We start from the raw sequence: 27,951 nt of genomic DNA, 5'->3' as shown, positions 1-27,951 counted from the left end.
AATCACAAAAACTGTTGAGTTAAATTTTCAGTTCACTAGGCCAACCGAGAATGTATTAATGTTTATTCAAACTATATATTCAAAATTTAACTTATACACATCGATTAAAACCTTTTCTTTATGGTAAATGTGGACACTAAAAAAAGCTCTTTGCGCCAAAGTAAATATCCACCTATTAGAAGTCGTGCTCCAGTTTGTTGCTAGGTAGATTATGGTAATATATGCAATGCAGCCGTCTCTGCAGCTACCATTCTGAGGTAAGAACTGCTTGTACGTTTTTCGCAAAATGTAAGATTACCCAGAATTCCCGGGCGACAAGTTCCACCACGTTAGTTCAAACGATTATTTTTTCATGATACAAATAAATACGTAGACAGCTGTAGCTCCACCGTACCGGGTAAAATATATGTAACCACTCTGGAAGTAGCCGTTGTTGTTAGTCCCACCCAAAATGGAGCCCGTTCTTCCTTGTTCGGTGTAGACTTGAAGGGCTGGACTCAACTAGAAATGGGGGACGGGTGTGTCTTTCCAAAAAAGATCACGTATTTTTGTTTAAAAATGATAGCTGGAAAACATTTGAAAATGTGGTCCTCCTCCTGTGCTCTGACAACTTGAGCTGGTCCTTCTGTGCGGCCCTACATCGGGAGTTCACGGCCGAATTGCTAATGTTGCGGTGCAGAAAATGCCCGAGTTTCGTCTGCGCTGGTTTTTGTGGTATGGTCCGGTTTGGGACCGAGAAACTGCAGGGTTAAAACAGGGGGGTATCATCTCTTATTGATTATACCAACCAGATTTCCGAATGAGAGTTCTTTATTTTGATTGTTCATTTCGAGTATTATGCCGGTATTCGCTTGCCTTTTTGGTTCAGTTACCCGGCCGGACGGCCTCCGCCGCAATCGGGCTCCTTCTTCATACCCCCGCTGAGGATTTTGTGTGACCGCTCAATCCACCAAATGACATGCTGGCTTATTTTGGAGCGCGTGTCCTGTCAACTGAAATGATTCGGACCCCGAGATACATATACATTTCTGTTTATATTATTCCAACCCAATGCTCAAAAAACACTGTTATAGTTTCTCCACAATCCAAAAAAAATAAAAATCCCCGTACAGTTGAGGTAGAAATATGCGTCTAATATCTGCAGCCAGCTGGAATGGAAATCTCGTCTCAAATGTTTTTAAGTCACCTGTCAGATCCAAAACTTCATTTTTTCTTTGCGTTATTAAAAATGACCACGTTTTCTCCACAAAAAAGGGGGCATAGCTGATTATATTTGTACCTTTCAGACATCCCCACTAGTCTCAGGAGGGAAGTGACGTGTTGGCTGCCATGGAAACCAAGCAGGAGCCATCAGCTGTGTGGAGTCAGGCTGTCAATGATTCAAACAACACCGCACAGGTCCAGGATACTGATAAAACCTTCTCAAATGTGCCAGATTAAAGTGAAAACGTTATTATTTATTTCAGGAAACAATTTTCTAAATTCAAACTTTTACATTTCATTTATTTTCCTGTGATTTAAACATTGGGAAAATAGCTGCATCTTTTTGGAAGTGATCCCTTGCGCTGTATAAACTGTCCTTCAGGTGCATTTCGAAGGTGGGACTGTGGCCCAGATTGTGTATAGTGGAGAACAGGCGGACAGGGGGGAGCAGCAGGTGGTTTATACGGCAGATGGAAACTCCTACACTTCAGTCGAGCCTGCAGAGCACACCCTGGTCTACATTCACCCTGCAGATGGCACTCAGGTAACAGTCAGTTTTTTTTAACAAGTGTATAGTGAGGTTTTTACAGCTTGATTTACATTAAAAAACATCTTTCAGGCTGTGTTTTCCGATCAGCCACAAGTGGCTTACATTCAGCAGGATGGGACGACCCAGCAGGTAAGTCAACCTGCTCAGACACTTCAAGGTTTGCTGGTTTTAGTGCACAGATCCACACAGAAAAAAAATGCTTTCCATTTGCAGGTGACTGTCCTGCTGCCTGGTGGACAGAACATGAATGCTGCCAACCTGCATGTTCTCAGTAATGTGGCTGAGGCTCCACAGGCCATCCTGGAGCCAGTCTCCGAGGTTAGAACGTGGCGCTTTGGGCGGATATTGAAGCGTCGAAGAACCAAGCATGACCACCAGGGTTTATTATGAACAGATGCAGATGTTTGGCTTGCTTTGCTAGCATATGTTTGCAAAATAGTGGCATTTTAAACACCCCTTCCAATGAAAATGGTGTTTTTGGTGTTTGACCATCATGTTCTTGTGGCATTTTTCTTATGATGCCATTTAAATATATATATATATATATATATATATATATATATATATATATATATATATATATATATATATATATATATATATATATATATATTTAAAGAAAACTAGGCTAAAAATTGCATTTCTGAGTATTTCTTTATTTCAACCATTGTGAATCAGGAGCAGATGAAAAAAGGCTGTTTGAAAAAGAGCTTATTTGTGACAAAAAACACTTTAGGTGGGCCACAAGCTCCCTTCTTTGATTTCTCGCCAACATAAAGGGGAGGTGAGGAAGGTGTACCACCCACAACTCAGAGTTCTAAAAAACTTCTGCTGCTCTGCAGAAACTATGTCCTAGAAAATGACAGGTTTTTGAATTTGGTCTAAAATCGGCAGAAACAAAATCAAAAGACCACTGGGAATTCTTTAAAAATAGTTCAAAATTGGAAAATTCCCGCTCTATACACAGTTTAGGCAATACTTTTATTATATTTAAAGAATTTTTTTTTAAACTTCATTCCTTTTTTTCATAGTTTGAAATGTTAATCGAGCTGAGAAAATATCTGAACTATGTCTAACATAAGTTTCAGCTCCCGTGTTTTTGTTGTTTACTTACCTTGTTCCTCCAAATGTCTCCCACTTGGGAGAACCGCAGATTAATCATCAGAACTAAACCAATAAAGTTTATGTCATCACTTGAAGGAGCAGCTGTCCAACTCGCTGACGGCGATGCCCGACATGGGCGACGCCCCCAGCAGCCCACTTGGAACCGCAGACTCCACAGATGATTATGAAGAAGACGAGGACGAAGACTCGGAAATGGATGACTGGGAGCCACGGCAGCTGGAGGCCTTCAACCCTCAAAACCTTTGTGAGTGACGCGCCGCCGCGCCAAGTCTGCAGGTTCCACTGAACCTTTTTAAAGCAGTTCGTTGCGTCATGAACGGCCCTGCTTTGGATGTGTCTCAGGGTGCGAGGAGTGTAATAACACCAACCCCTCCGTCTGTTTGCTGCACGGTCCTCTCCATCCCATCCACAACCGGCCGGTGTTGTCCAGGGCCAGGGCCAGTCTGCCTCTGGTCCTTTACGTCGATCGCTTCCTGGGTGGAGTCTTCTCCAAAAGGCGCATCCCGAAGCGCACGCAGTTCGGCCCGGTCGAGGCGCCGTTGCGTCCGCAGAGTGAACTGCAGGACCACTACATCCACCTGAAGGTAAGATGGTGTTCTGCAGGAATTACTGTAGACAAACACTGTCATCTCAAAAACAAACATGTCAAAAGAGGTTGGCTTGTTTTTATAGAAACAACACAGCATACTTTGTGTCTCTTGAATAAAGCAGAGGAGGATTTTCTTGTGAAAAACATCCCGTTATCCAAAAAAAGAAAAAGCAACAGGACAAAACACTTCACTTTTGATTTAAATGTGAACCACACATGCTGTAATTGTATTCTAAAGAATTAATTATCAACAAATTTGGCAGTCTTTCAATACAGAAAGTAATCTCGATGGGCTTTTCTCACCATGAAGTTTTGAAAAGCAGCAAAACTTTTCCAGTTTTTGAGATTTCATGGAAGCAGCCATTAGGAGATAAAAAACCTTCTACTGCCCCCTAGTGGAATGATAATAAACTACAGGACAGAAAACACGGACCAAGTTCTATACAATGGACTTTTAAGGAAAGATTGGATCATGCAAATCAGATGGTAGTTTCAAAAATGTGTGAATCAAATAAAACATTATTTATCAAAATAAAAAAAAAGTGCTTCTCATACCTGGCGAAACTTGAAGTGCTTTAACATAAAAAAACACACACACACAATATTACAATAAAAACCCAACCTGCCCTTCACCCTTCCCACTCCCCTCCATTAACACATGTGACCCATGACCCCCCACACAATGGATACTTATTAAAGTAACTTCTAAAATAAATTGAAGGCTTGACTCTGCTGTGAGGAAACAGTATTTGGGAATCTTTTCATAGCAGGAGCCAGCGTAGAGCCCACCCAGACCGGGACAGCAATGGGGTCCATCAGGTGTTAAACTCCAGCTGCCCCAGCGAGGGCGTCAACTATGACACAAATAAGATACCAACAGTTAAATAGGGTTAAAGACCCACTTCAATAGAAATGGTGTTTTCAACATGTTGTTGTTGAATTTTTCTGATGATGGGGGACATGTGTTAATAAAATTAAGTTTAGAAATTGAATTTCGGATTATTTCTTCATTCAAATTGTTGTGAATCAGGAGCAAACGAAAAACTCAGTTGGAAAAAGGTGTGATATGGACGTTACAACGCCAAGCCTCATGCTCCCTGCTCTGCTCCATCCTGATGGATCCACATGTAGACGAATAGATCCATGTACGTCTTTGTTTTCCTCGTCTGAGCTGGAATCTGGTTCTAAACTGTACGGCTGGGTAGCTCCAATGTTGCTCGCCATTTTTGTTGGACCGCAAATGTGAGGTTGGGGGGTGGGAGAGCCTGTCAACAGAAAAACAGTCATGGGTGACAGGAAAGGGGGACGGAGTCGCCCCGCGTCAACATTTACAAGTCAAAGGGGAATTTCTGATGAAGTCCTGCCAGAAATTGTCCTAGAAAACGACACATGTTTTCTGATTTTGGCTAAAAAAATCACAATCATAATAAGAAGATCAAAAGAGGATCGGAGTGGGACTTTAAGCAGTTTCCATCAATGTGTGTTCCAGCTGTGCAAGCTGGATTCAGAGAAGGACGCTCAGACGTCGGACGACTTGTGGTTGGACCTCTCCGACGAAGACAGCTGCAACTGGATGATGTTTGTGCGACCCGCTCGGAACCACCTGGAGCAGAACCTGGTGGCCTATCAGTACGGATCCGATCTGTTTTACACCACTATCAAAAACATCCAGCCCAAGCAGGAGCTGAAGGTCAGCCAGTCCTCTGCAGCTGTGCTCCTCTTCATCAAACTTCTGCCTTTGTGAAAGAAAGCTCTGAAGGATTTTGAATTTGTGCCTAAAATGGGATTTCATATATTGCGTTTCAGGTGTGGTATGCAGCGTCGTATGCGGAGTTTGTGAATCAAAAGATCCATGATGTGACCGAAGAAGAGATCAAAGGTGAGTCCAGTGTTTGACCACACCTGCAGAGTATGGCTTCGGATCGGCGTCACCTGCTCTGGTCTGTTCAGTCCTCAGAGAGCAGGAGAAGAACTGGCCGTGTTACGAATGCAACCGTCGCTTTGTGAGCTCGGAGCAGCTGCAGCAGCACCTCAACATGCACGACGACAAGCTGAGCTCTGCTTCAAGGTTCAAACTCGCCGCCGGTTCCCATTTGCAGCCATTTCCAGTTCCCACACAGGTACTGACAGGTGAATGTGGGTGTGGTTTTCTCAGGTCCAGAGGCCGGGGTAGAGGAAGAGGCAGGAAGAGGTTCGGGACGGGAAGGCGACCGGGACGGCCGCCTAAATTCATTCGCTTGGACCCACCTGCGGACGCCAGCGAGGACAAAACAACAGTTGAGGGACTTTCACCTGTTGGATCATTGTCTCACCTGAAAAGAAACACACTCTGACCTTCCTGTCCAGGAAATGCTGGAGCTGACAGAGAAGCCGCTGGAGGAGCGAGAAGAAGGAGCACAGAACGGGCTGAAGGAGGTGGAGACGGAGACGGAGGCGGAGCCTGACGCTGAGGGAGAGGGTCCGCTCGCACCTCCCGCCGGAGATCCGGCCCCAGAGTCTGCGATGCCCCCCGCCACCACGAATGTTCCCCTGAAGGACGACCCGGCACAGGACAGCCAATCAGAGCGTCACGTCACACCGCAGGACATGCAGCGGGCGAAGAGAATACGGGTGAGGAGGAGCTCCTCCGTCTGCGGAGGAGTAGGTCGTAGCTTTGTCTCCGCCTCTGCTTTACAACGATGTGTCTCTCTTCCTCACTGCGTGCTTCCCTCTCAGATGGATGTGCAGGTGGGTGAAACTAAAAACAGGGAGAGTATGTGCGCTCCAAAGGCTGCTTTTGTGTTGGGATGGGGGCATGGGTCGTCCCACCTTGTCGCAACCTTTGGTTGCGTGTCTGCCAAAAAAAACCCAAACCCGTTTCATCGGGAAATCTCTCCTCTCCACACCAGAACGCGGCGCTGCAGCACCTTTTCATCCGGAAGAGTTTCCGTCCGTTCAAATGCCCCCACTGCGGCAAGGCCTTCCGGGACAAGGACAGGCTGGAGCAGCACCTGCGGGTCCACGGCCGGGACGCCTACAGCTTCTCCTGCCACATTTGCAGCAAGAGCTTTTTGAGCGACTCCTCGCTGGAGGACCATCTGCTGCTGCACTCAGAGAACCGCTCCTTCTCCTGCCTCTTATGCCCCGAGACCTTCGAAAGGGTGGAGCTGCTGAAGGAGCACGTGGAGGTGCACTCTGTCAACGGCTCCTACACCTGTCCGTCCTGCAAGAAGACATTCAGCGACTTCATCCAGGTAAGCATAGGGGGAAGCTGCAGCTGCTGATCTTAGTCGGGCTTCAGCGAAATCCTCTGCTCGCAGGTGAAGAAACACATTCGCTGCTTCCACTCGGAGAAGATCTTCCAGTGTTCGGACTGTGAAAAGGCCTTCTGCAGACCCGATAAGCTGCGCCTGCACATGCTGCGACACTCCGACCGCAAGGACTTCCTGTGCTCCACCTGCGGCAAACAGTTCAAGGTTTGACTCGCCGTGCGTGTCCGCGGCTCATCTTCCTCCACTTGTGGAAACTAACATCTCCTTTTGAAAATTTAGAGGAAAGACAAGCTGAGGGAGCACATGCAGCGCATGCACAACCCCGACCGGGAAGCCAAGAAGGCCGACCGCATCCACCGCTCCAAGTCGCTCAAGATGAAAGTCCCCACCACCGACTTCGAGAGCTTCATGTTCAAATGCCGGATGTGCATGATGGGGTTCAGACGCAGAGGAATGCTGGTGAGCCACGGCTCCGGGTTCTGATCTGGTCCATTCTTCGCACACGAGAACTGGACTGAGTGACCCCTCCCCCTTGGCGTTCCAAACAGAGAAGCCAAAATCCCATTGACTTCTATAGAAAAATAAAAAAAAGAATTGTTATTCTGATAAATGTAACGACTGAGGAATAGGAGTTTATTTCTCTATAGAAGTCTATGGGATTTTGGCTTTTTGGATTTTGTACTTCCCATTTTAAACACGAGGGGGGGGGGCTCATTCCAGTTCTCATATACAGTCTATGTTTGGATCAGAGGTCCAGCTCTCCTAACTGGTTCTGCTGCTTGCAGGTCAATCATCTGTCCAAGCGGCATCCAGAGATGCGCATCGATGAGGTGCCAGAGCTGACGCTGCCCATCATCAAACCTAACAGAGACTACTTCTGCCAGTATTGTGACAAGGTAAGTTACGCCCTTTGACTGTGTGTGTGTGTGGTGAGCCAAGACACGCTGACGTCTGTGTGTCTGCAGGTCTATAAAAGTGCCAGTAAAAGGAAAGCGCACATCCTGAAGAACCACCCCGGGGCGGAACTGCCTCCCAGCATCAGGAAGCTGCGTCCGGCTGCTCCCGGGGAACCGGACCCCATGTTGAGCACACACACCCAGCTGACCGGAACCATCGCCACCTCGCCGGTCTGCTGCCCGCACTGTGCCAAACAGTACAGCAGCAAGGTCAGAAGAGCTCCATCCGCACTCTCTGCAAAAAACAGAGTTAAATCCTCAAACACTTTTAATCCTTTATATACCAATGTATTTATTGGAATTATTAGTTTTCGTAATGTTGACATTTATAAATGAAATGTTCTCTGAAAAATGTAGAAAGAAAGGTTCTGTCTGGCCTTTAAAAAAAACTGTAATTATTTGCATTTTTCATAATTTAAGGCTTTAAGTGGCATCAAAAATAATCTTAGCCGATTTAAAATTCTCTCTGGAGTATTTTCTTTTTTCTTTTTAGAAAAATAATTCCAATAACATCCAGGAGGAACAAAACTCAAAATGCAATGAACTGCGGCTGCAGCTTTATACCAGGGGTGTGAATACTTTCAGCAGCGTCGCCTCCAGCTGTTTGATTTAGAGTTATTGTTCGACTTCATCATTTAACTCTGCCCTGAAGCGCAGAAGAAATTAGAAAAATGCAAATTTCAACAGAACAGGCTGACATGGTCATGACTGGAGCCCAGAGACTGTGGAAACACATAAAGATAAATACCGTTCATACCATCACTGCTGTCAAAGCTGTCAGTCAGACACAAACCAGCTGTTCTCTAATGTCTGTCTGTATCTGTGCACCACATGGAGCCAGCGCCTCCTGCTGGTAGAGCTGCTGCCCTTCCTCAACCGAGTGACGGTTTGAGAAGCTGACGCTGAAGACAAATCCACTTCACTCAAGGATCAAATCAGTCTAGAAAAAAAGCAGTTTTAGGCTTAAAAATGTGAAAAAGAGCAATTCAAAAGCTGGTTTCACGAAGAGAAAATTTGCAGATTTCACGACACTTTATGACTGTTGACTGCATTTAAATGTCAGAACTGATCTCAATAGAAACCAATAAAGAAGGGAAACTGTTGCCAACTTTACCGAAATACGAGTTTTGAGTGCTGGTCAGCAGTTTTAAGATTGCAGTAGCCTTGAAGTGTAAATCACATCAACAAATCACTCGCTGAAAAAATAGTAAAGATCACGACAATTAAAATAGCAAAACAAGTCAAAAAAAAAAAAAATGAAGGTGTGTTCTGATCCGTTTGTATCTACAAATGACGATTATTTGAAATGATTCACGCTGTGTTGTAACTTTTCCTTAATTTTAAAAAGCTCAAAATAATAAATTATAAAATCAAAAATAATTTCCATAAAAAACATGAGAAAGACAGTCATTTTGCAGTAAAAGTAAAAGTAATTTCTGAACGACAAACGGGGTAAAGAAGGTTTTCCGGGACATCCATGACTGGATGATGATGTTTGAGGGAAAACTAAAGGATGTTTTTACCCGAACTAGTACAGAGTTGACTAAACAACCACTGAGCGTTTGCAGTGGCTGTGGTCCGAAGCTTAAAGACATCTCTCCTGTTTGATATATTGCCAAATAATTTCCTGTTAAAAAGGTGAACAGACATCATCGTCCAATCAGGGCTGTCCCATAATGCCCACTTTTTCCAGTTCCTCATTTAGTTTTACATTTTTAACATTTTGATTACTGAAAATTCCTTTTATTTTTTAAATTTCCTTTCATTTATTAATGTTTAAATTTTGATTCCTAAAATATATACTATCTTTTAATCCGTTTTTTTTGCTTTTTTAATTGTCATTGTAAAGTTTTATTTTTATTTTTTTTGCATCGAGTAATTTGTAGATTTGTAGTCATTTGCACTTCAGGGCATTGTTCTTTTTTTAAAAAAAAGTCTTTCTTCGATAAAGGTATAAAAATAAAAACTATTAAAAATGTCATCTAATCTACAACTTTTCTAAATATACTGAAGCCCCGCCCCTTTCCTCTTTAGTAAAGGTTATTATTTCGGTAGTAGAACTGGAAATTAAAAAGATAAACTGCTCTTAAAAAGGTTTAAACAATGAGGTTTTAATTTTGAGATAGACAATTTGAAAGGTTCATAAAAAAGTGTTATTTAATAATTTAACGGTAGTTTTTTATGAGTGTGCACACTTTGGAACCACGGTGTCCAAATATTAAATATTCATAATCTGCTTATAAAAGAAACATTCAAGCAAAATGCATTGCACTTAAAAAATTATCTTTACAGTTTCTTTATAGTTTTATGCTACAAACAAAAATATTTTCACAAAAAGCCTAAAAACATGTTTTGTGTTCATTTCTTCGTAACTCCCAGTTAAAGACTTTTTCTTGGCTCCTCAGACAAAGATGGTTCAGCACATCAGGAAGAAGCACCCGGAGTTGGCTCAGCTGGGCAGCGGCATGCAGGCTCCTCTGACCGCCGCCGTGATCAGCTCCGCCCCTGCAGTCATCAGTGCAGATGGCGCCACGGCGGAGGCTGTGGTGGTGAGAAACCAACATCTGATGTTCTTTAAACTAGTCCAAAAGAAGCTGTTATTTATGGTCTCATATCAACTTTTCCTCATTGTAATTCCCAAATCTTGACCTAGAATGAAGTGGTTTCCTGGAAATTTGAAATCAGGCACAACAAATGGGTTCTGAAGGACTGTGATAGAACTAGAGATACAAAACTTAAACCCTCACAAATGAAATCGACAGTAAGGAGAATCCATTTTCATGGATTTTTAATCAGACCACAAAAAAGCTCTCAACTATGTAAAAAGACAAAATAAAATAGTTAAGTAAAGCATTAAGGGTGAGATTATGTGAGTTCACTTCCTCTCACTGCCTTTCAAGGAATGAATCATTAACATTTTCCTCAAGTATTTTTTGTTTTGTTTGCTTGAAATAAACCCGTTCAATAACAAAATTATTGTGAATTTCTGTCTTCAATCTGGTTATAAGTTATAAGTTGGTTACAAGGTTATATCCAACCCCTTGTGGTTACTTTGTGAATTGCACCTGGTCTATTTACTTATATTTTCTAAATGAGCTTCAGTCTGGAAGCTAAAGGGTCACCTATGTGTGTTTTGATTTTACTGCTTTGGTGCCTCAGAGATTTCATGAAATTGGTTTCTTCCTTTTGCCAAATGTAAAAGAGATGCAAAAGTAAACAAAGTGTAAAATTGATCCTAGGACTAATTAATAGTTTGAGCATCCAGTTTCATGAAAAACACTTTTTAAGCATTAATTCTCTAAATCTTCTTCTAAAAAAAGTGGTTTGATACATTTTTGTTCGTATATCTCATGTAGTTTTGGAACGCTGATTTCTTTTGTTGGTGTTTCCTTCTGTTCTATAGGTCCACCATAATAGGTTATAGACAGTCAAAAATCTGCACAAGCACCAGAATAATCCATTGAAACGTGTATGATTGAGTTTCATTGAACAGATGCATTGGAAAAGTGACCTTGACCCTTTGATTTCTTGTCCCTGCAGACCACAGATTTGTTGACTCAGGCCATGACCGAACTGTCTCAAACCCTGACCACAGACTACCGAACGGCGCAGGGTGATTACCAGAGAATCCAGTACATCCCAGTGTCCCAGGCGGGGGGCAGCCTAGCTCAGTCGCAGCACATCCAGCTGCAGGTGGTACAGGTCGCTCCGGTAAGATGAATGTTCGGGAAAACGTCAACTTCCTGTTTGTGCTCTTTTTAAATTTATGAAGCGGAAGATAAATCCAGTCCCCAGGAGATGAAGACTTGAATCGGCTCCTCTAAATCCTGTCTGATATCTGGGTGACATCTCTGAATCTCAGCGTTTGATTGAGATGGTGAAAGGCTGGTTTAGTTTTTTACCCAGGTCTGAGACTTGTGGGATTTTACTTTAGCTGTGGGACTTCATTATCCTGAGGAAGCTTTCGAAATCTCTTCACGTTCAAATTTAAATCTTTATTTATATGGCGCTTTTCAGACCTCCTCACACCGAGGAGGTAAACACTGAGCACGGGAAAGTAAACAAAGTCGCTGACAGTTGAAGCCTTCTCTGGGGGTAGATGTATAACCAGCTGGGCGCAGCATCTCAAGGGGGCGGAGCAAGCCGGGGGTCTAAGTCCACAGCAAGAGCTACAGCAGCGGAACAGCAGACCACCCAGAAGGAGAGGATCCAACTCAGGAACCACTGGAAATAAAATAAAAAACATGTTTTTTTTAGTTCTAATAATGAACTAAAGTAGACCCAGGACAGAGCCTTGGGGGACACCCCTAAGAAGTGTAGCCTTTGGCATGAACACAGACAAAACAGAAACACAGACGTTGTTTTTGTAGAAATAATCGCTTTTCTAAAAGCAGACTGTGGGTTCAATTATGGATCAGAACAAGGTAGTAGAAGCTCCTCTGAATGACTTCTGTAGGTATAAGTACTGCAGTAAATGGGTTTTTTTATTCTAAATTATATAATTTTCTCCCTTGAGTATCAATAAATCATGCCGACATCCGAGTTTACTTGGAAAAGCAGACTTGAAGCAGGTTCAGAGAAGCATAATAGGAGCATCTTTGTTCTTCCTTTGGACGGATCTTCCAAAAAGCCCACATTTTTGTTGACAATCTCAGATGTCTGCTGCAGGTTTGGTCAGATTTTCCTGTGATGAAGCTGCTCTTCATCTTTGCTGCGCTTTTGGATTTCTTTCACAGGCTTCCTCCCCACATTCCCAGGCCCCCACAGTAGACGTGAGCCAGCTGCACGACCCCCACGGCTACAGCCAGCAGCCCATCCAGCTACAACACGTCCAGGTCTCTGAGGCGTCGGGCACCAGCCAAGCCACAGCCCAGGTGAAGCACCTGCGCCGGTCTGAATACACCAGTCCTTTTAACCCCAGGGGTTAACCTTTGGAAAGTGTTTACTTTAAGTGGTTACTCCTGCTCCTCCGAAGGGCACCAGCCGGCCGCTCAGCCCCACCACCCAGCAGGCGAGCCAGGAGCTGACCCCCGTCACCTTAGCCCAGAGTCAGAGCAGCAGCCAGCAGCAGGGGACCGTGCAGCACACCTACATACCTGGAAACTGGAACTACCGAGGCTACAGTGAGTCCCGGCCTCCTGTTTGTTTGTTTGTTTGTTGATGCACATGAGAGTCATTTTAACTGTTTGCTCCTCCAGCGTCAGAGATCCAGATGATGACTCTACCTCATACACAGTACGTCATAGCTGAAGCCAGCACCCCGGTGTCTGGAGTCGGTAGCAACCAGGTGAAAACGGTGAGAAAGCGCTGACATGCCCCTCCTCCTGCACCTCTTCATCTACCTCCCTACGCATCTCTTGATGCACCTCCTCATTTATGTCTTCATACATCTCCTCATTTACCTCCTTATTTACCTATTCATGCATCTTCTCATGGGTCAGTGCATTGAGCAGATGTGGTTTGGGGTTCAAATCCCAGTCTTTCAAGAAATTGATACATTACTCCAGATGAAGCATCTGCCTAATGTTTATGTGTGTCTGTGCGGTGAAATGAGCAAATTCCATCGTCCCCTGTCCCGCTGTCGTCCCTGTAGACACACTACGTCATCTCCGAGGGTCAGACTGATCTGGAGACCAAACAAGCCGCTCCTCAGAGCGCCGCCCAAACCGAGCACCTGGAGCAGCAGCCGGTGACGCAGCAGTACATCATCACCACAACCACCAACGGCAGCGGGGCCGGAGAGGTCCACATCACCAAACCGTGACTCAGCTGCAGGCCAACAGGGCGATTCCGCCCGGCCTCCTGAGCAGCTCCACAAAACAAACGCACTTCAGCCCCCGTGGGTGTGGATCTGCACACGGAGGCGGGACCGAATGGCTCTGCCCAAATATCAACCGAGCTGCTAGAACTTTAACGGAAAGGTCAAATGTGAAGCTGTTGTTTTCAAATGACATTAACAATGAAGAATAAAACTAGTTTTAAATAAAGCACTGGAAGGCAGAGCTGGACAGTAGATGTTTTCTTCTCGGTAAACTTGAATTTTGAAGCTGCTTACTAACATCTTAGTGACACGAACCACAGTTCTGCTCGGAATAAATATTGAGATATCCTCATATCTGTTCTGTTACAGACATGTGTTCAAGTGTTGTGTTTGGAAACGACAGAGAAATCTAGAATGAAGTGTTGGAGCTGGTTGTGGAGAAAATGTTCTCCTTCTGTGTGCAGGATTGTTTTGTCTAGGAGATGTGATTCAGAATCGTCTATTTTAATATCTGAATCTTTGTCACTGTTTGTGTTTTTATAGTAAAATATACCAAAAACCCCTGAACTTTGTTCTTCAGCATTCCTGGTTGTCACCAACTGTTTTTGCTTCACATCGGGCTACATTTATGCCTCCCACAGAACACAGAGTTTCATCGCTTTCTCCAAATCCACAAATCACAAGTGGACTGGACTCCCAAGAACCCTCAAGGAGTCTGTGAGTTGTATATCTGATCCCAGAGTCCTGAATCAGAGGTTCCATCAGCCAAATTTTCCTTCCCTATGTTCTGGAGCAGATATGGAAGGCCATCCCCTCTCAGGAGGGACCACCATCCTGGGACTGCCCCCAACCATGGCGTGGTCTCACAGCGAGAAGGCCCCAGCTCAAATCCCACACCTCTGTGTGGAGCCTGCATGCTCTCCCCATTGACCCTCCCTGGACACTCCGGCTTCCCCCCACACAGTCCAAAAACATGCTTCATAGGTTGATTGATTACACCAAATTGTCCCTACATGTGAGTGAGTGGCTCTGCGACAGGATGGTGTACCCCGCCTTCACCAGACAGTATCAACACTGTGAGCCCCAAAAGGAATTAAGCAGGTTAGAAAAATGGAATAATTTATATTTGGAAAATTAAAGATGGTGCCCTTTTTCTGAGGTCAGAGGTCAATGAAATTTCAGTTGTGGCTGTAGACCTAAGCTGATGGCACATGTGAGAAATTTTGTGACGATCGCTTTTCCTAAATTAGAGGAAATGTTAAAAAAAAAAAAAAGAAATAATTGCCAAATTTCTCACTCGCCATAGGTCCTGTGGCCATCCCATAATCATTTCAAAACTTCTTTTGGATATCCCCAACACTTGTTTGAGTTTTGTTAGTGAATTTTGAACTATTTTTTTGTTTACTCCCATGAAAAAGTTTTGGCCTCATTCTTTTTTTTGGGGGGGGATATTTTGCCTGCTGTGATGTCATTGTTTTTGTTTTTTTCCACAGGCTTCTGTGTTTTTGCAAATGTTCTGAGTTTCCACATATTTGTCTGTTCTGAATCATTCTGCCTCTGAACTTCTCTTTTGTTTCCTGTTGGGAGATGTGAAAACCAAGGGAGGTGCTGCTCTGAGTGTCAGGGTGGGGCAGGGAGTTGAGCACATTCCTTTCTTGCAGGGAATGTAGAAAAAGACAAAAAGCAAAGCTTTCAAGCCGGACCTGTCCAACCTGCCGTCCACACGTCGGGCTCATTCTGAGCAGAGGAGCCAAAGAGGAGCTTCTCTTCATCTGACGCAGCATGTCAGGACGACTGTCATGTGTTTAACAGCCACTTTCCTCACATGTCAGAGCGGGAACACAGAATGTGGTGGTGGGGACCTGAGAGACAACACACAGGTAAGACAACATTTGACTTCTGATGCTGCTTGAAGATAAACTTTACCCCAAAGTAATGCAGGTTTGCTGGTCTGTTAGTGCGGATGTCTTGACAGGATTCATGTTTCACCTCAGAGTCCTGCAAACTTCAGATGAATCAGACACTTGGGTCTCTCAAGACGCTTCAACTCTGGTTGAGCTTGGCTCCAGCAGGTGTAATGTGGTGGATCTGCCAGCTGGAGGCGCTGCTTCACTCCTCTGCGTCCCAGGTGGAGGTGTGCTCCAGGCTGCTGTTGGTGTGTCTGCTGTGCGTGGTGCTGGCGGTCTCTTTGCGGGCCCTGAGGCACCGCCTGGGGCCCCGGCAGAGCCAGGTGAGCTCAGCTTCAGCACTTCACATCCCTGCTCAGCTCCTGCTGGTTTCTCAGCTGATTCTGCTTCAATTCAGCAGGAAACAAAATCCAAACAGCATCAGGGAGCTGTTCATTTAAGCAGGAATAACCACAATGTATGGTAAGGTCAAACGACTTAATACTTCTTTGAAGAAAAGGCCTTTAGAATGCTGGAAAATACTTTTTTTGTTCCTCCAGGATGGCCGAAAACAGAATCCCAGATCTCCAAGTTCCTGTTTCCGTCGCTCTGGCAGACTCTGTGCTCCTCTGTGTCCTTCAGGAGCCCCTCCAGGACCCCAGTGTGGCCAACATCGAAGCTCTCCTCTCCAGGTTAGAGGTATGTCGCTTCCACGTCCTGTGGAGCACCTCAAGGATCCCTTCTTGGACCTTTGCTGTTCAACGCAGCCATGGTGCTTCATATGCAGACAGTCGGTCTCACACCTTCACAATGCTCCTCTGGACTTTCTCAGAGCAGGTGTAACTCCAGATCCCATTTCTAGAAGAATAAGAGGCAAAAATCTATTCAGAAATTGTTTGGTTTTTAGCTCATGATGTAAAATGTGACTCAAATTTCTTCACATTTCAATCTTTAAAGACCAATTCTGAAGGAAATTGTGCTTTGGGTGTTTCTTGTAGCATTTTCTTGTGACATTCTTTGATGATGGAGGACATATTTACAAAGAAAATGAGGCCTAAAATTACTTCTCTGAGTCAAATCGTTGTGAATAAGAAGCAGATTTAAAAATGTCGTTCAAAAAGGGGGTGTGGTCCAAAGATCCCTGCTCTGCTCCATTCTGATGCATTCACTTGTAGACGACTAGTTCCATCTATGTGTTCCTCGTTTGAGCTGGCATCTGGATCAACGCTGTACGCCAGGATTGGTTTGGTATTGTTTGCCATTTTTGTCGGTTGCTGTGCGTGATGGGCTGTAAGCCAGCGGGAGAGTGTGTAAACAGAGAGCTCTCGGTGCGGGGAAGGGGGCGGGATTGCTTTACGGCTACTTTCCCGCCCACAATCAGAGGAAAATATCTGACGAACTCCTGTCGCTCTGCAGTAACAATGTCATAGAAAACGAAAGTTTTTTTTTTTTTTAAAAAAGCAAAATCATAATAAAAAGACCACTGGGAACAGTTTAACAATAGATCAAAAGGTGATCTGAGTGGGTTCTTAAGACTTTTTTCTTTGAGTTTGACATCTTATCAGCTACATTTTTGTCTTCATGCTTCAATCAAAAAAAAAAACAACCTCAAGTTAAAGAGTTTGAAAGGCGCTTTATGAATAAAGATGCCTCTAAAAGGGATAAATCTGCAGCCTGCAGCTATACACACTTCTTTAACCGTTTAAAGCTTTTGCAGATGACTTCATGCAGACCAGACGGGGTGGTTAGGAACGTGCAGGTATTCTAGCCAACGGTGATGCCTGCAGTCCCAGCACGGCTGCATCCTGAAGTGAACCTGCAGAGGAAACTTCAAGCGATTCAGTCAGCGGCTCTGACTGCTCTGTTCTCCTTCAGGCAGTGTCTCAGTCTCTGGAGAAGATCGGCCTCGGATCAGAAGCAAAACCAGAGAACGGATGCGGCGCGCTGTCAAACATAGTAAAGCTGACCTCCGACTACCTGCGGGACAGGCGAGGCTCCACCTCCTCAGAAAACGTAAATAAAAATGCTGCAGACTGAGTTTTGTTTTATTCACATCTCTTGTCCCCCCCTGCAGGAATAGGATTTTGCACGCTCTCATCCAGGTGCAGGCAGGTTTTGAAGCCAGCGTGGAGGATATGCTGCAGGGCCTGGACGGCTTCTGGAAGCAGCTGGAGGAGCTGCATGCGGGGGTCACGCTGTCCAAACGGGAAGGTCAAGGTCACAAGGACCTGGCTTCAGCCCAGACGGAGGCGGAGGTGAGCCTGCCAGCACAGCGTAAAGTACTACCAGTGCTGCAGCAGACACGTCTGTCTGGAAACAGCTGATAGACTCACACACAACAGATACAGTTTAGACTTAAAGTGCCACTCCAGTCATCATTAGATCTATTTTGAAAGTGATCCCAGAGGTTTTCTGATCATGATGATGCTGTTTTTAGCCAAAATCAAACAAACCTGTAACGTTTTCTAGAACACAGTTTCTGCAGAGCGGCAGTAGTTCATTAGCAATTCATCTCTTTGTTGATGGGCGGGACTGTTGGCATAGAGCAACCCCGCCCCTCTTCCCTTTCCTGTTGCTGAGAAGTCCCTACTTAAGCAGAGTAGGGAGCTTGTGGCCTGCCTGGCACATTTTCTACATCACAAATAATCTTCTTTACAAACGTTTTTTTTTCTGCTCCTGATTTATGATGATTTGAATGAAAAAACACTCAGAAATGCAATTTAAAACTTAGTTTTCTTTATACAGCACAGACCAAGTGTTTGGACACACCCTCTCATTCAAATGAATGGGAAGGTGTGTCCAAACTTTTGGTCTGTACTGTATATGTCCTCCATCATCAGAAAAATGCCACAAGAACAGGTTAAATACACCAAAAACAGCATTTGCATCGGAGTGGGCCTTTAAGAGACTAAGTTACATGAATTAGCTGGTTCAAACCGGATGTCTTCTGTGTACGTAAAAAGAGATCAGCTGACGTCTTAGAAAGGGAGAACCTCATCCTTAAGGCATCAAAATCTGCCTCCCAAACCCAGCCATTTATCAAGAAGGTCAGGTTTCATTTAGGAATCCAAAACGAAGTCTTTAAAGTATAATTAGTTACAACTTTTTTAAGGTAAATTCCAGTGATTGTGGATGAGATCAGGACTGAGAAACCCTTGTGTTCCAAACAGGCATTAACGGCTAATAATTAGTCATTATATTTGTCAGAACAACCATTCTTGCTCTGCTACCTTTTTTTTAAAACATCTTCTTACTTTTATATATATTGTTTCTGTAGTTCGAGTTACTTAAGTGCTAAACCGGCCACTCAGATGCCTCAATAAAAGTGGGCGGGGCCTGCTGGTCTCCACATCCAACGTTTAAAACGTTTGACTGACAGATTCTCCAAAGCCCAGTTTCCGTGGTAGGAGTGTGGACTTCCAACAAGCTCAGTCCTGACTGATGAGAGTTGTTACCATAGAAACGTGATCCGGACCAATCACTGCCTGCTGAAGTTGTGTGGCTCCAACATGGCAGGGCTCCATATCGTGGAAAAGTGATGACTTCATTTGGTTGGAGTTAGCCATTTTCTATGAGTGATGTCACACTCCCCTCAGTCCAGTAGCCATATGCAGTCAATGGTAAATTCTTAAAACTTCTTGCTGTTTGACCATGTGGTCCGCTGAGCAATCGGAAGAGAGCTGAAGGCCTTTTCTGTTCAATGGATTTTGCAGTTACAACAGGGATTGTGTACCTTTGAACACACAGTGTGTATTTGTACAAACCTCTTTTGTATTAGAGGCTAAAATGATATTTGCATACATTTTTGCTGGGACTGGATGGAATCTTGGACCCGATGATCACTTTAGCAAACGGAACATGAAACACATCTAAAACACAGAAAACAGTCTGTTGATCTGGAGGGAGTAACTGAAGATCGGCAGTAACTGCTGTCCAAAAGGATGAGAATGATCCAAGAGCGAAGTCAGGCTGGACGATGAAGGAGAAGACATAAAAATAACAGTCAAGCCAGAGTAAATCTGTGTTCAGCACTGATGGAAGTTAGCGCATGGACCAACAAGTAGTCCTAAAACAGCCCAGGTGAGAGGAGATGGGCTCCAGGTGTGTCAGGAGGAGTCCCTGCCAACAATCCTGCACACCTGAGGAGAAAACACCAACCATCAGAGGGCAGCAATGGCCGAGGAAACCAGAAGAGGGCGACAGAGGCACACAGATCTGCCACAGGTTTGGCATCCAGGTGGTCCAGATTCTTCTCATCATCAGATCTTAGGAGAGGATAAGAGTGTCAATGAACAAAAAATGAAAAAGAATCATTTATTTAAGCAAAAGGGAGGATTTTCTGTTGTCTTTTCCTCTTTTCTTTCTTTGAAATTCTTGTTAAATATCTTCTTATCTGCTGCTCTTTTAAGATGAGCTTTTTACTCTGAAATGATACTATGAATACAAAAAAAGAAAAACATATCCACAAAGAGTACACAGAATGCTATAAAAGTTGTTTGAAAATGTATAGAATAGGGCAAAATAAAACAAATAAATGCATATTTACTGCTTCTCCATATTCTTACAGTTTAAGAGAAAAATAAAAAATTAACTTAAATCCCCATTTCAGAGTTTCTCCCTTGAGGCATTTAGTTTTTTCATTCCTGTACTCACCAAATATCATTTATTACAACTGTGTTTTTTTCCCTACTATTTTCTTATTATCCGTAGCATTTTCTTAAACTTCAACTGAAGTTTGTGTATAATTTTGCTGCATGTGGTGTCTTTCAAAAGATTATAAAAGCTAAAAAGAAATCAAAATGTTTGAACTGTAGAACAAATATGTCTAACTTTTTCATTGTTGCTCAGTTTTTAAGGAGAATCCAAGAGAATTTTTCAATGTCATTTGACTTAATGTTAAATGGACAACTTTTTTTGTTTGTTCATTTTAGGCAAATAACAACAGACGCAAAATACAAAAAAAAAGTCGAAAAAAAAGAAATAAACAAAACCATCAGCCTAATTTGACCCTGTGATCATTTTGGCCTCTCTGTGTTGTTTCTGTTCTGCACAGACTCTGTTTGCGGTTTTGAATCACTACAGGGAAAAGCTTGGATCATGCGAGGTCCAGCTGAAGGAGAGCACGCAGCTGCTGCAGGTCAGCTCCCCTCTGAGCTTCAGAACCATCTCGGCCCGCCTCGTCTCCATCTGAACCTCTCTGTTCTCCTGTGCAGGAGCTGACCTGGAGCCACACTCACACCTGCAACAAGGTGAACAGCAGCAGCGAGTCCGTCTGGCCCGAGCTCCTGCTGCAGGTCAACATGGAGCAGGTACGCTCATCTAAAAAAACCAACAAAAAAAATGCAGCAAATCATGTCAGGCTCTGAAAGCATCTCTGTCCGCAGTTTGACAAAGTTCAGGAGAGCTTCACCTGCCTGGAGCAGCAGACCTCCACCTTTCAGGCCCACCTGGAGGGACTCGGGAAAGGACATCAGGAGCTGCTCTCTGCTGCTGGTCCGAATGCAGAGACTCGTCAGGACAGCGACGAGTCGCCGGAGCGCTCCGATGCTGCAGGTTCAGGAAAGAGCTCCTCCCTGCTGCTGTGTGGAAAGTCCAGCCGGCACCTCTCCTCCCGTTTTGGACGACTGCGCAAAATCTCAAAGAACAAGTGATGCGAGTTTCTCTGTGCAGCCAGAAGATTCTGCAGATGTTGATCATCTGCTGGTTCCCTCAGACATGGTTGCTCCTATTTTCTGTTTTTTTTTTTTTGTGTTTTTTGATGCTGATCAGATTTTTAAGGGAATATTGTTGCAAAGGCTGTACGGAGGGGCAGTGGTTTGTGCTCTCGCCTCTCGGTGAAAAGGCTGGTTCAAATCCCCACTGTTTTTTCTCAGTGTGGAGTTTTGGCCCTGTCAGTCTGGCAACCTGTTTGGGGATTATCCCACCTCCACCAGACAGTAGCAGGGACAGGCTCCAGCAACTCTATGACTCCAAAAAGGGATTCAGCAGGTTCAGAAAATTGCTGCAAACACAAGAAGTCGCTCTTCCCCCACTTTTGACCAAAGCCCATCACTGGACATGCCAGAGCTCAGATTTGTGAGGGAAAAACTGAAACCAAACATGACAAAATTATTTCTTGATTTTAAATACAAAAATAGTCAGAAACGGTTTAGATGAATCAACTATATTTTTAATGCATAAGGTTGAACAAAACTCTGATTTGTGAAGCGTTTGTTTGAGCGCGGCCTCTCAAAAAGGGTTTTTCCTCCCATCTATTCCCCCCGTCTGCATCAGACTGAGTGCCGGCAGCTTCCTGAACCTTCAAAGCCTGGACTCTCCGCTCAGGGCAAAATGGGGGGAGTGAATGGTAAAGAGGGGTCACGGGAGGTCAACGCCGGAAGCCTTTCTGTTATTGCTAAAAACTGAGCAGCCTTGCGGAGAGACGCAAATGTCTTTGAACCCCTATTCAATCACCCGGCTGCAACACGTCAAAGGCTGATTTCAGACCGTCCCTCAGGAAAGCTGGGAATTGGGTTGGTACAGTATTTGGGCCCCATGTCTGTGTGACTGCGAGGAGGTGATGGGGAGAGGTGGGGTCTGTGAGGAATGCAGCTGCAGGATCAGAACTGTCACAACAAAGACACGAGCACAGCGGGCCGGAGGGTTCTGGAGGAGAGTTATGGCAATGAGTCATGCAAGGAAAACAGCAAACATGGGATCAGATGACCTCTGCTTTCTGTGCACGAGCAGATGAAATTGTGTAGCTACAGCGAGACGCTAATGGCTGGCTTCTTCAAGAGGTTCTCCCAAAGCAAGCTCAAGCGCGAGTTATCTGAGAAAATACAGTTAGTGGCAGAGGTCAATCGCTCGCCTGAACCCGACAGTTACTAAGGATCAGGTTTCAGGGGCAAACACGTACGCACGTTTGTGCTGATCCGTCCTCTAACAACCGGAATAACCCCACAAGGTTCTGAAACCAAACACCCTAGACATCCTGCTGCAGAACCAGAAATGAGTCCAGAGGAGTGTCAACCAGATGAAACATCCAGCACCATCACACTCAGGAAGGGCCAACTCAAGAGAGATGGAGCTGTGAAGACTGACAGGTGCTGATTTACGCAGCATGAGAGAGCAGATGGTTTGGATCCACTCTTAAATGAATGGAAAGGGAGTTTTTCCGCCGTGAAGCTGCACATGTGCTGCATCCACGCAATGCGATCGCTCTGCTGTAAGAGGCTGCATGTGTGAAGCTCTCATGAGTCGCTCAGACCTCAAAGACAAACGAAACCCCATCAGAATGACATCAAAACGCCAGATTTTTGCTCAATATCACTCAGGTGAGAATCTTCTTTGTTTTGTTACCGAATCAAAAACTGGACAAAATTTTTGGTTGTTGCTGTATTTGGGAGCTGACTGTGAAATCACACAAGAGAACTTTTACTTTTAAGGAATGACTGTTTTCTGCAGAAACCAACGACTGTACTGTAAATAAAATCTCAAAATATTTATAAAAAAAATTGGCCAAACGTTTGTTTAAAGCAGAAGGTTTCAAGAGCCACTCCAATTAAAAAAAATTGTTTTGAGCGATTTAAACATGTTTTTGTGGCACTTTCTGATGATCAAGCTCAAAATTGCATTTCTGAAGAAATGCCCAAGAGAAGTGTCACCCACAAGCATGGTAAACATGGTAAACATGGGCCGACCAGGCTACACAGCTGTTAAAATTTTGGAGAGGCCCAGCACTCAAGGGCAAGGACCAGAACCAGCACGACAGGGACACGGACTCTTCCAGACTCAGATGTGATGTGATTCTCAGCTCATGGCCTAGCCAAAGAACTTGGAGATCCCCCTCCCTGCATGGAGAGAGGACCGCCGGGACAAGGAACCCAGCATCCAAAGGACACAGCCACCGCCACTGGCGTCCCGGTTCCTCACACAAGACATGGGATAGGGGACAGATGATCAGTGGCTCCACCATGGTTGTGTAACAAGTGTGTGTGTTTGTGTTGGAGTGTATAATGTGGTGGGGTAAGGGGTGTGTGCAATCAATTAACATAATTCCAATGTTTTGGAGGCAAGCTGTACTGTCAAATGTTGGATATCAGTGCAAATCTGCTTTTCCCCATTTCAGAAAACGCTGCAAACATGTTAATTGTGTAAATAGTTGAAGAGTTACAGTAGTTTAAAGGGCATCAACACTGAATTAAAAAGGGTTTAAAGGCCCACAACACAAATACATTAAAAAGCAAACCTTATAACAGATGGAAAATGTTTTGTCAAACATGACGTTTAGCGGATTAGTCCTTCTAGCTTGATGCTTTTTTCTTCCTGGTCAAACACGTTGATGAAAGTTCTCATTCATCAAGGTGACATCTTAAAGTCGAGTCATAGCATCTGGACTTCTTGAATTCTCGTGACTCTCCAACTGTTTACACAAAAACATTATTCCAACGGAATCTGAAGTGGAGAAAAACAGCTTGGCGGCACAAAGTTCGGTACCAAATCAGTGCAAAGCTGTCTGAATCTGAACGTCAACACTGGTGCTAAGGCTTTGGGGTGAAAGGGTTATAGTCGCCTTTCTCGAAATGTTTCACCAATCATCCAAGTGGCTTCATCAGTCTGACGCATTGACTGTATGGTAAACTGGACTGAGTTATGTGACGTCACCCATAGAAAATTGTTTAACCAAATAAAAGCAATTCAGATGCGTTTTTTTCATGCCTCCATGTTGGAGCTAGATGTCATCAGTAAGCAGTGATTGGTCTGAGTCAACGTTTCTATGAAAACCATTCTGGCAAGGAAGGAGTGAGCTTGTTGGGAGGCCACACCTCTGCCACTTTAAGTCAGGGGGCACCACCTACTTTTTTGAGGCATCTCATTGGTCAGTTTATAACTTCAATAACTTGAACTACAGAAAAAGTATCATGATATTGTGATCTCTATAGAAGTTTATGGGGTTTTGACAACTTGAAACTGGGTCACTCAGTCCAGTTCTAATATACAGGCTATGCACTCAACTTCCTGACTTTGATCAACGTTCCCCCCAGAAGAGCAGCTGCTATAAATACTTGATGCTTTGATGAGGTTCATTCCATTCAAACTGGATGGAAGCAAATCCAGTCAAAGTGAAGATTCTCCAGGACCTTCACCAGTCTGAAGCTGAGTTTGCAAGACTTTCCCAGTGAAAAAGTACTCTGATGAAATGTTAGACAAATTTCTGCAAATCGCAAAGATACAATAGTCTCCCTCAGCATCTGGTTTTTATTTTTAATTAAACAAGAGTTTGATTTGATGATTAGAGATTTTGTATTTAAGGGCGGTTTTCATTTTTTGCTGACACCTTAAAAGTTAGAACTGTTTATTTCACATAATAGTTCAAGAATAGATGTTTGTGGTTGTGAAACCTGGACAAGCGCCAGTCCTCATGTTTATCTTTATTTTGAGACCTTGCTTGGTGATAACCCACCACACGCCTGTCTGCCATTAACGGGCCAGACCCAGAGCATGCGGGGCCACGCCACTTTTAACCAGAGGCGGTTGCAGCGGACAGCTGCACACTGAAACAAAACATCAAAACACCAGTCACAGATGCACACAATTAGCAACATGGTAGACATTTGGGGAGCAAAAGGTCCATAAACTCGCAACTTATTATGGTTGATCTAACATAGCTGGAGGGGGAGCTGAACGTTAATGGGCTTTTAGTTCGGCTTGAAACATTCCTCCATCCCCACTTTAATGTCAAAGAAACCCTAACTCCTGAAATCTTTCTCAAACCTTTCATGTCAGCTGAACGCCATCTTGAGCAGGCCGTGTGTGAAGGTACATGCGTGCACGGGGAGACAGAAAAAGAGCGTGATTGGCCCCGGGGGCTGGAACATGTTTCTAATCTGAAGGAAACTCTCGGCTTCCTGTTTGTGTAAATATTTTCTTACTTTGTTTTCCGAGAGAGAAGTAAGAATAATCAAGCTGACCTTCCTGCCCTCCTACTTTTTCCCTGACATGGATCGGGGTGAAATTGTGAGGTCAGAGGAGGAAACCGTGAAAACTGTGATTCCTGAAACAAACAGGCCCCAAACCCAGCAGCTGATGGTGGAATCGCTCTATACAGGGTGACCCCAGAAGCCACATAGCCAGTGGGACCACTGTGACTGATCAACTTTTGGGTTTCCACCCATTTTCTGTCTGTGTGCAATGGAAATTGGCCTCCCGGCTCGATTGTGCCCAGTCTTTTTCCATTTGTATAAAGACCAGTGTTTGATTCTGCCAAGATGGTGACGACCAGCTTAAGCTCAAAGACTTTTACTCTGTTCAGTAATGACCAATGGTTGACATATACACATGCTTCATCTGCTCAGTTTACTGTCAACCCAAAGAGTCATGGTTTGTCAGAATTCCCTCACAATGTCCTAATTAGTGCACTATAGAATTTTGTCAGGGTATCCAAAACTATAATTCCAAGATCCAGAGCCCTGGAAATTTCCTAGAAGTCCTTGCGGAAAATTTGTGTACATGGATGCTCACTAGATTAGCAAATACGCATGCACCGGATACGTTTGCAGCTACACCTTGCTAATACTGAGTTGGACCCCTTTTAGCCTTCAGAATGGCCTTAATCCCTGGTGACATAGATTCAACAAAATACTGGAAACATTCCTTAGATAGGATGATCCATATTGACACGACAGCATCACGCAGTTGCTGCAGATTTGTCAGCTGCACGTCCATGACGCCAATCTTCCGTTCCACCACATCCTTAAGGTTCTCTTTTGGGTTGTGATCTTATAATAGAGGAGGCCATTTGAGTCCAGTGAACTCATTGTCATGTTCAAGAAACCAGTCTGAGATGATTCCAGCTTTATGACACGGCGCCTTATCCTGCTGGAAGTAGCCATCAGTGTGGTCATACAGGGATGGACATGATCTGCAACAATACTCAGGTAGGCTGTGGCATTGGAACCATGAGGGGCCCAAAGTTATTTATGCCAAATTCTGACCATATCATCTAAATGTCGCAGCAGAAATGGAGACTCATCAGACCAATGTTTTTTCCGATCTTCTACTGTCCAATTTTGGTAAGCCTGTGTGAGTTGTAGCCTCGGTTTCCTGTTCTTAGCTGATAGGAGTGACACCCGTAATGGTCTTCTGCTTCTGTAGCCCATCTGCCTCAAGGTTGGACATGACAGTAACATGACATGCAGTGATGCAATAGAACAGCGCTAGATCCAGGGCACTGGATAGTCCCGCACTACAGTCTTTTGGAAGTTAGGGAGTAGTGAGTGAATTTGGACATAGCTCCAGTGTTAGGCTATATCCGAATTCACTCAGTAATAACCGCTTGAAGACCTAATTTAATATATATATATAAATTTCCAGGGCACTGGATTCTGGAATTGTAGATTCGGATATCACGAAAAAAAGAGTGACTGCCTGATATAGTGCACTGGTGAGGAAATTTGGACATCGCCATAGTCTCCTTAAGAAAACAGCATAAACTGACAAATAAGTGATGAATATCTTCTATTTACTTCTTAAATCCTTTCACACGACTGATGCTGCCTTTTTTAACCTATAACTATTTAAACAACCATAACTACTTAAACTAAATACCCTTTTGTGCTTTATTGAAATCTTGATGCAAATCCTGTCAACATTTTACCGTTTTTCATTAACGTTTGTTGAGTTTTCTGGTTTGCGATTTGTGGTTTTCAGCGTTTTGGACCTCAGAGTCCTCAGCACATGTCAGACACAGTTGCAAACACACGAGCTGAGATGTTACAAGCTTCAGCTTGACTGATCACTTTCCTCCTCTGTGAACGAAGTGTCAACGTGTGAGGTGGCTCTCTGACGAAAGGCCAAACAAACAGGCCGGCCCAGCCACAAAGACGCCGCCACTCAAGAGACATGCGGCAGCAAAACCCCACCCCTCCACACACATACACACAAGCCCACCCAGCCTCACGTGCACCCCGAACACGGAGCAAAGAGGAGGAAATGATGGAGGAGGAGGAGGAGGGGAGCAAGTTCTGATACCCATTCACTGGATGTCACCTCCTCACAAAGGCGAATGCAAGACACTGCCACTAAATCACAGTTAATGGACTGCTTTCTCAATTCTGCAAACACGACAAGGGAAGTTTGTGTGTCTGTGTGTGAGGGTGGCAAAGGTGCCTATTTGCCACATTTGAAGATGCACATGGGCAAATAAGTCCAACTAGACACTAGGGCCAAATCCAAACTCCTCCCCTACCCCTAAGGCTTCTCCCAATCCCTACATTTAGCACTCCAACAGAGAGTTATGGAAACATAGTGTCTTCTCATTCGGATGTCACTCCCACTCGATGAAGTCATTAATGGTCATCAGTCATCCACATTAGCACGTAGCTGCCAGCACTCGGAAAATATATAACAACATCCGTTTCATAACTTCCAAAATCATGCTAGAACGAAAAATTACTTACATTTTCAGGTAAACTGTGCTTCAGAGCACACCCACATGAAGAAATGCGTTTCTCCTCCGTGTCACAGCGCGATGCGGATTACCCTCGTGACAGAGAGATCCAGAGACCTGCGCTACGAGCGTTTCCCATTCAAAAAACCATTTCGGACACCCCTATTCCTACAAATGCCCTTAAAATTAGAAGGATGGGG

The 27,951-nt window shown here is 44.3% G+C and overlaps 2 protein-coding genes across 6 annotated transcripts; both read left to right on the top strand.

The window, feature by feature from the left end:
* The first annotated feature begins 129 nt into the window (after nucleotides 1–129).
* Nucleotides 130–14,002, top strand: prdm10 (PR domain containing 10). 2 transcript variants are annotated; one of them, XM_020708081.3, is made up of 23 exons: nucleotides 130–257; nucleotides 1,287–1,398; nucleotides 1,586–1,747; nucleotides 1,823–1,882; nucleotides 1,967–2,071; nucleotides 2,954–3,122; nucleotides 3,221–3,462; nucleotides 4,957–5,157; nucleotides 5,274–5,346; nucleotides 5,418–5,535; nucleotides 5,623–5,743; nucleotides 5,814–6,077; nucleotides 6,356–6,700; nucleotides 6,767–6,922; nucleotides 6,998–7,177; nucleotides 7,504–7,614; nucleotides 7,684–7,884; nucleotides 10,080–10,223; nucleotides 11,215–11,385; nucleotides 12,411–12,548; nucleotides 12,650–12,797; nucleotides 12,873–12,970; nucleotides 13,268–14,002. In XM_020708081.3, exons 2-23 carry the CDS (start codon nucleotides 1,330–1,332, stop codon nucleotides 13,436–13,438), a joined length of 3,447 nt encoding a protein of 1,148 aa, XP_020563740.1. In that variant the 5' UTR covers nucleotides 130–257; nucleotides 1,287–1,329; the 3' UTR covers nucleotides 13,439–14,002. The 2 variants fall into 2 exon arrangements, with proteins under 2 accessions (XP_020563740.1, XP_078786268.1); XM_078930142.1 differs by lacking the exon at nucleotides 130–257 and adding an exon at nucleotides 391–518.
* A 1,122-nt stretch (nucleotides 14,003–15,124) lies between these two features.
* On the top strand, nucleotides 15,125–24,008 carry LOC105355378 (uncharacterized). 4 transcript variants are annotated; one of them, XM_011482285.4, is made up of 9 exons: nucleotides 15,125–15,315; nucleotides 15,430–15,665; nucleotides 15,740–15,804; nucleotides 15,882–16,020; nucleotides 17,197–17,309; nucleotides 17,396–17,576; nucleotides 20,375–20,458; nucleotides 20,535–20,630; nucleotides 20,706–24,008. In XM_011482285.4, the coding sequence occupies exons 1-9, from the start codon at nucleotides 15,261–15,263 to the stop codon at nucleotides 20,970–20,972; spliced, it is 1,236 nt and encodes a 411-aa protein (XP_011480587.1). In that variant the 5' UTR covers nucleotides 15,125–15,260; the 3' UTR covers nucleotides 20,973–24,008. The 4 variants fall into 4 exon arrangements, with proteins under 4 accessions (XP_011480587.1, XP_020563741.1, XP_078786270.1 ...); XM_020708082.3 differs by having other exon boundaries at nucleotides 15,169–15,315; nucleotides 15,743–15,804; XM_078930144.1 differs by having other exon boundaries at nucleotides 15,179–15,315; nucleotides 15,394–15,665; nucleotides 15,743–15,804; nucleotides 20,706–22,887.
* Nucleotides 24,009–27,951: the final 3,943 nt, after the last annotated feature.

Source organism: Oryzias latipes, chromosome 13, assembly GCF_053564925.1.
Source record: "Oryzias latipes strain Hd-rR chromosome 13, Olatipes_Hd-rR_3.1".
Classification (NCBI taxonomy): Eukaryota; Metazoa; Chordata; class Actinopteri; order Beloniformes; family Adrianichthyidae; genus Oryzias; species Oryzias latipes.
Note: the sequence above shows the minus strand (reverse complement) of the source record. Positions and strands in the feature narration are given on the sequence as shown.